Genomic DNA, 7,814 nt, shown 5'->3' with positions numbered 1-7,814 from the left:
ATAAATATCCCAAATATATCCTCTTGGAAATGCCCTCCGGTACAAAAGTTCCCTTTTTCCTAGCTTTGAATTCCATGAGAACGCCTCCGCCATCCCTTTATCCCAAAAAATACCTCTGTGGTCTTTATTGCTGGACCTCACCAGGCTGGATTGTGCTTACCTTTCCCAAAGTTCTGCTCCCAGCTTCAGCTGAGGAATCTCGGTGGGAATACTACAGGAACAGGCAAAGAAACGGGGAAAGGAATGGGAAGAGCTGCGGGTTTTGACACTGGGAAACTGATCCCGAGGTCTGGAGCATTGCACCGTAGCAGCGAGCTGCTGTTCCCAAAGAACAGGAGACAACACTCCGAGGCTCCCTCCCTGCCCAGGGAAAATCCCCCAAATCCTATTCCACGAAAATGGAACGGCAAAAGCCTCTGAACTGAGCCTTTTCCCAGACTTTTTTCCAGGAGATGTTTTGGTCTCCTAAGTGCCCAATTCCATGGGAGCTGGAGCAGCTGGAAGGTGAGAAGTGACAGGATCCAAGTGCCAGACTGCTCCAGCTTCCATGGAATTGTAAAACCAAGGAAGCAGCACTTGGCTCCCACCTGCCCCTCTCGCTGCTCAGAGACTCCGAACTCCTGGAATGAAACTCCAAAGCTGCTCCCACTCTTTGGGATCTTTGGCAAAAGCAGAGAGAAACCAGCATTTCCTGAAAAGCAAATTTAGCCAGACTTTTCCTGGGTGAAATTCCACTGGGGAAAACGCAGCGAATGTCACAGAGAAACATCGGTTCTCCTGATTGTCCATGTGGCACTGAATTCCCTGGAAAACAAACCTGCACCACCAAGGTCCCTGAGCCACCCCCTGAATTCCCAGGGAATCAACTCCCACAAATTCCCCGGCGTGGTGCCACCCTGCCCGACCACAGGAGACGGAGCTGGGGAAGGAATTTCCAGAGGAAAGCTGGAAATCCACTCTTCCCCAGCTTCCCTCGGGCCAAGGACTGTACAATGGGTGCAGCCTAAGGAGCGGGAGGCAGTCCCCAGTTATTCCATGTTCACCAGGGCATGGAGCTGGGGCTGCCCGGAGTCCGTCTGCGTGTGGAGCACGCTGAGCTCTCCCAGCAGAGACTCCTGTGCTCCCGGGGCCTTACAGTCCGTGCCGGAATTCCCGCTTCCCGGGCCGGCTGCCAGGCCCTGGTAGGGGCTGTTCTCTGGGAAGGCCAGCAGCTTTTCCGGGATTTTGGGGGACACCTCGTATTCCTCGTCGGGAAGCTCCGTTTTGTGCCCCTCGTCGTTCTTGGCGGCTCCTTCCACGATGACCAGGAAGGACTTCCAGGGGGTGTTTTTATCATGGATCTGCAAAGGGATAACCAGGGGAGAGAACGTTGGATACGGGATGACAAGGCAAAGTTTGGGTCAAGCTTGTATTTGACGCTGGTAGGAAAGGTCTTTGTTTTGGAGTCATGGGATGGTTTGGGTGGGAAGGGACCTTAAAGGTGATCTGGGGACACCTCCCACTATCCCACATCGCTCCAAGCCCCATCCAACCTGGTTTTGAACACTTCCAGGCATGTGGAAGCCACAGGTTTTCTGGGAAAACTGTGCCAGGGAAGAATTCCTTCCCAACATCCCCGCTTCCCCCAGAACTGGAAGCCCCACCCACGCTTGACCCGTCAGCCCACGGGCTGTGGCAGGCCCGGAAGGCGCTCCGGGAGGGCGGGATCGTACCGAGGTGTGGCGGCGCAGCGTGGATTTGTCGGTGAAGGTCCTGCCGCAGGCGTTGCACATGAAGGGCTTCTCGCCGGTGTGGATGCGGTGGTGCCGCTGCAGCGCGTTCAGCTGCGTGAACTGCTTCCCGCACTGGTCACAGCAGTACGGCCGCTCCCCTGGGAACACGGCACGGGGTGCGGGCTGGGCACGGGCTGCTGCGGCTCGGGAACGCCCAGCGAGCCCCGGATGGCAGGGAACGGCCAGGGAAAACATCCCGGTGGTACCAGTGTTGTCACATTGCGACCCAGCTGGAGGCAGCAGCTTCCTCCCAGCCCCATGAAGCCGTGCTGTCGCTCCGCTTTTCCACAGATTTCCCATGGATTTTCCGTGACAGGCTCAAGTCCTGCCCAGAATCCAGGTATTCCTCCTCTTTATTCACCCGTCCCTGAGCAAGAACCCCCACGTCGCTCCCAGCCCTGGGATCGCTCCAAACACCCCACAAACTCCCTGTCTGGAGTTTTCCTCCTTCCCCAGCTAAACCAGAGCTCTCCATCCCCAACGATCCCGGCATCTCCACGGCCAACGGAAGCGTGCCAGGGAACTGCTGTCACGCAGGACTAGTGGGAGGAGGGGAGGACATGACACATCAAGGCGTGCACGCGGGGAAAAAACCTGGCTGAGAATTCCTGGCTGGAATATTGCCGTGGTGAGGGGTGGATCCAAGAAAAGGAACAAATCCATCCTACCTGTGTGGACTTTGATGTGCTGGTACAGGGAATTCCGCTGGGCAAAGGTCCGGAAGCAAACCTCACACTTGAAGGGCTTGGATCCCGTGTGGATCCGGTTGTGGTGCTTCAAGTATTCCTTGGAGGCAAAGCTCTTCCCACAGGTTTCACACATGAAAGGCCTTTCCCCTAAAAAAGGGGGAAAAGGAGGATTAAACCAGCAGAGCTTTGGGAATGCTCTTAAATATCCCACAGAAATTCCGGAGCGTGGCCTCACTGTGGGGACATTTAAATGTCACCCAGCTCCAAACCATTCTATGGGCAGGGAAACCTTCCTCTATCCCAGGTTGCTCCAAGCCTGGAACTTGTTCCCAACCTGGCCTGGAACAATTCCAGGGATGGGGCAGCAACAGTTTCTCTGGGGAAACTGTTCCAGGGCCTCACTGCTCTCACAGGGAGGAATTTCTTCCCAAAATCCAATTTAAATCAACCCTCGCTCAGCTTAAAATCACGGGACATCCTTGGGAACCTTTCTCAGGCAAATCCCACCTAAGAGACGACGAGATGTCATTTTATCCATAAAAACACGGCCAAAAAGCAGCATTTTCCATCTCCCTGGAATGGCTGGGATTGGTTTCTCCCAGTTTTGCAGCCTCACCTGTGTGGCAGCGCCTGTGGTAGATGAGCATGTGGTTCTGGGTGAAGCGGGCCCCACACTCGTCACACACAAAGGGCTTCTCCCCCGTGTGGATCCTGCAAGGAAAAAGGAATGTTCCAACTCCAGGATGAACCCTTCCCTCATTCCCACTGATCCTTACTGCTGGATCAACGCCCACATCCAAGAATGTTACGGTGAAACCGAGTTTTTCAAGGGGGAAAGCAGCCAGATTTAGAAAATTCTCTCCAGGCTGTGGCGCCCGACCCTTTGGGATGTGAGGGAAAGCTCCTCAGGGGGTTGGGATGGCTGCTTTTCCTGGAGAGGCACATCCACGGGGCAAAATAGATCCCAAAGGAGGAGAAATTCCCAGCACACCCAAATTAAGGCAGCACTGAGATGCCAGTGTCCAAAATTCCTGAAAGGGCTCTGGGAACATAAAAAAAAAATACGGTTTAACCCCTCAGAGAGGACTTTTCCCTGGTAAAAATGCCCCAAGAAAGAGAAAAAAAGGGATAAAACCAGCCTCAAGCCCTTCCTAGGTGATTTTTGCCCTGATAAAAATGTCTTTTCCATGAAAAAAAATCAGGCTCAAGCCCTTCAGAAATGATTATTGCCCTCACAAAAATGTCTCTGGCCCAAGACAGATAAAATAACCGATAAAATCAGGTTAAACCCCCTCAGAGATGATTCTTGCCCTGATAAAAATGCCCTCACAAGGATAAAGTGGATAAAATCATGTCAAACCACGCAGAGATGATTTAGCTTTGATAAGATGCCCTGAGACAGATATAAGAAGTGATAAAATCAGCTTCAACCCCTCAAGGATGATTTTTTTTGCCCTGATCAAAATGCCTGCCCTAAGACACAGAAAATAACTGATAAAATCAGGGTAAAGTCCCTCAGAAATTATTTTTACCCTGATAAAAACGCCCTGGAACAGATAAAATAACTGATAAAATCAGGTTAACCCCCTCAGAGATCATGTTTGCCCTCATGAAAAAGGGCTCTGCCCTGAGGCAGGTAAAATAAGGGATAAAATCAGGCTAAAACCCCTCAGGGATGATTCTGCTGTGATAAAAATGCCCTCGGAAAGATAAAGTTGATAAAATCAAGTTCAACCCCTTGGAGATGATTTTTGCCCTCATAAAAATGCCCCGAGGGAGATAAAATAACTGATAAATCAGATTAAATCAGATAAATCAGATTAAATCCGATAAATCAGATTAAAACCCCTCAGAGATGATTCTTGCCCTAAGACAGGTAAAATAAGGGATAAAATCGGGTGAAAACCCCTCAGAGATGATTTTTGCCCTGATAAAACCACCCTGGGACAGATAAAACCCAGCGGGTGCCGCATCAGCTCCGTGTGGGTGACATCAGTAACGCGCCACCTCCTCCTATTCCCAGATCCATTGTTTTCCCTGCTTCGCCCCCAAATCCGGCATTTTCCCATTGAAAACCCCGCCACATCCTTCCCAAATATTTCCACACTTGTCTTTGTATTGAGTCTAAGGATGTGCTGGAGGAATCCCACCCACATTTCTCTGCAGCACAGTCCTGGCCCACACGGGATATGAGGAGAAAACAGGGATTTGGGAGGCGCTGAGGGCTGCACCCCACATCGGGAGAAAACAGGGATTTGGGAGGCACTGAGGGCTGCACCCCACATGACAACAGGGATTTGGGAGGCGCTGAGGGCTGAATCCCACATGAGGAGGAAACAGGGATTTGGGAGGTGCTGAGGGCTGCACCCCACATCGGGAGAAAACAGGGATTTGGGAGGCACTGAGGGCTGCACCCCACATGACAACAGGGATTTGGGAGGCGCTGAGGGCTGAATCCCACATGAGGAGGAAACAGGGATTTGGGAGGTGCTGAGGGCTGCACCCCACATCGGGAGAAAACAGGGATTTGGGAGGCACTGAGGGCTGCACCCCACATGACAACAGGGATTTGGGAGGCGCTGAGGGCTGAATCCCACATGAGGAGGAAACAGGGATTTGGGAGGTGCTGAGGGCTGCACCCCACATCGGGAGAAAACAGGGATTTGGGAGGTGCTGAGGGCTGCACCCCACATGAGGAGAAAACAGGGATTTGTGAGGCTCTGAGGGCTGCACCCCACATGAGGAGAAACAGGGATTTGTGAGGCACTGAGGGCTGCACCCCACATGAGGAGAAAACAGGGATTTGGGAGGCTCTGAGGGCTGCACCCCACATGCCAACAGGGATTTGGGAGGCTCAGGGCCGCGCCCCAAGTCCGGGCAAAGCTGCTCCTACCTCATGTGCGTTTTCAGCGCCGAAGGCTGCGAGAACTTGGCCTCGCACTCGGGGCAGCCGTAGGGCTTGTGGCCCGTGTGCGTCCTCTCGTGGAGCCGCAGCGCCGTCCTGGAGCTGAGGCCTTTCCCGCACTGGTGGCACTGGTGGCGCTCCCCGCCGCCCTCGTGCACCTGCAGGATGTGCCTCTTGACGTCCTTCTTCCTCTTGAAGCGCTTGGCGCAGAGCTCGCAGGGGAAGCGGCGCTCGCTGCTGTGCACGTGCCGCTGGTGGCTGCGCAGGTTGCAGCGGTTGGCGAAGGTCTGCGCGCACGTCTCGCAGCGGAACTCCAGCGCCGAGGCGATGCCGTGGCTCTGCTGGATGTGCTTCAGGAAGCTCTTCTCGTACAGGAATTCCTTCTCGCACGTGCCGCACTTGAAGGCGCCGCCGCGCTTCTTCCTGTCCTCCTCGCCTTTGGGGAGGTTTTCCGCAGAGGAGCCCTCAGGTTTGCCGGAGTTCTCCTCCTGCTCCTGCTCTCCCTCCTCGCCCTCGGGCTGCTTTTCCTCCTCGGCGTTCCGCTGCTGCTCCCGCAGCCTCCGGGTGTATTTTTTCTTCGGGATCTCCACAAACACCTTCCTGCCGGCCAGCCGCCCGCTCGCCCTGCGGATCTTGGCGTAAGGAGCCTTCAGCACTTCCTTCTTCTTGTCCATCTTCTCCTTGGATTTGGCAGCCGGCCCCTCGGGAGATGCTCCGTGGCCTGGCCTGGCCATGGAAGAATCCGGAGGGTCCCGCTCGGCCTCTGCTGCGGGCGCGGCGCTCGGGTGGGCGGCGCTTTCCTCCTCGGAATTCTGCGATTCCGAGAAGTTCTGCAGCTCCAGCAGCACGGATTCCAGCATCTGCTTCTTCAGCTGGAAGCAGGTCTCGGAGAGATCCAGGCACTTGAGCTTCTCGGCGATCTCCAGCATGCGCTGCACCCTGTCCTCCTCCACCTCCACGCGCGCCGTGTACACGAATTCCAGGAAGGAGGCGAAATCCGCCACCTGCACCTCGTTGAGGAACACGTTGCTCCGGGGGCCATCCACGGATTTCTCGTTGAGGAAAACCTCCTTGAAGAACTTGCTGGTGGCGGCCAGCACGGCCTTGTGCGCCGGGAATTCCGCGCGGACGCCCTGGTACTCCACGCTCACCGTGACGTCGCACAGGTGGCCCAGCAGCCGCAGCTGCTGCATCTCGGTCAGCAGGTTGATGGGAGAGGACTTGGATTCCAGCAGAACAGGATTGCTTTCCATCTTTCTTCTCCCTGCTAACGAGAGCCCGCGTCAGCCAGCGGAATTCCGAAGGTTCGCGGCGGCTGGGGTTTGAGTTTCATGGAATTGCCGAGGTTGGAAAGAGCTCCGAGATCGTGTCATCCAACCTTGGACCGATCTCCGACTCCTCAACAAAACCATGGAGCGAATCTGAGCTTAAATCCCAACCCTGGTGTTTCCATGAAACCCTTTGGACTGTCAGAGGCTGGGACAGGGATGGAGCAAACAGAGCTGGATCCAAGTTAAGGCACCTGGAATGAAGGAATGATTGCTGGCCTCACCAGGCAATAAAAGGAAGGCAAGATTGAGCAAAAGTTAACTGCAATCCCAAAAACTCTGCCTGAAAATGATCTCCACACAAAATCCCAAGCTCTTTCGCGATGGATAATCGTATCCACACACTGAAAACCCCCAAAATGGCAGGGATGCCTCACCATGGACTCGCAGCCTGCACACTTTCTGCCTGCACATTTTGAAGGCCCATTTCCAACCTTCCACTGGGCCCTATTTCCCGGGAATGTCTGAAGCTGCTCCAAAGTTTGTAAAAGAACGGAAGTTTTGGGGTGCTTTCCCAAATGTCTGACCCCAGAAGAAGCTGCATTTCTAATGGATTTGAAGGTGCTCTGAGGAATCTGTGGGGCTGAACCTTGTTCCTAGTGGAATTTAAGGAATTTCTTTCCATTTGCTGGGAATGAAGTGATGTCTCACCCAGTGCTTTATAAACAATCAGTGCTACCAAAACGCCACTTTTTTACCCCAATAAAAATGATTTTTAACTACTTCTCGTGTCATTTCACAACTGCCCCTCTAACTCCCATCTGAGCACTGTTCATTTCCCAGGAATACCTCCTCTTCCAGAGGCAAAACTAGCCGGAAAGAGGCAAGAAGCTCCAGCCCAAAGGGGAACGGGGAGAGGATTCCCAGGTGGCTGCTGCTGGAATCATGGAGAACCACCCCCAGTGCCCACTTCCAATCCCTTTTGGAAAGGGCCCTGGATCACACGGGAATGCTGGGCTGGGGGAAAAGAAGAGGCGGGGGAAAGAAGGGGAGGAAAAGGGGGAAACAAGGAGGGGAAGGGGGAGAAAGACGGGGAGAAGAAAAAAAAAGGGGGAGGAAAGAGGAGGGGAAAAAGAGAAGAGGGGAGCAATAAAGGGGGAAAGACGGGAGAAAAAGGCGG

General features: G+C 54.1%; 1 protein-coding gene across 1 annotated transcript; it reads right to left on the bottom strand.

Moving 5' to 3' along the window:
• Window positions 1-5: 5 nt before the first annotated feature.
• On the bottom strand, window positions 6-7,699 carry GZF1 (GDNF inducible zinc finger protein 1). The gene is made up of 5 exons (XM_008630754.2): window positions 5,355-7,699; window positions 3,078-3,172; window positions 2,441-2,608; window positions 1,713-1,870; window positions 6-1,340 (listed from the first exon to the last, which is right to left on the bottom strand). Exons 1-5 carry the CDS (start codon window positions 6,617-6,619, stop codon window positions 1,029-1,031), a joined length of 1,998 nt encoding a protein of 665 aa, XP_008628976.1. The 5' UTR covers window positions 6,620-7,699; the 3' UTR covers window positions 6-1,028.
• Window positions 7,700-7,814: the final 115 nt, after the last annotated feature.

The sequence above is a fragment of the Corvus brachyrhynchos genome, unplaced genomic scaffold, assembly GCF_000691975.1.
Source record: "Corvus brachyrhynchos isolate BGI_N302 unplaced genomic scaffold, ASM69197v1 scaffold133, whole genome shotgun sequence".
Classification (NCBI taxonomy): Eukaryota; Metazoa; Chordata; class Aves; order Passeriformes; family Corvidae; genus Corvus; species Corvus brachyrhynchos.
This window is presented reverse-complemented; position numbering and strand designations above follow the sequence as displayed.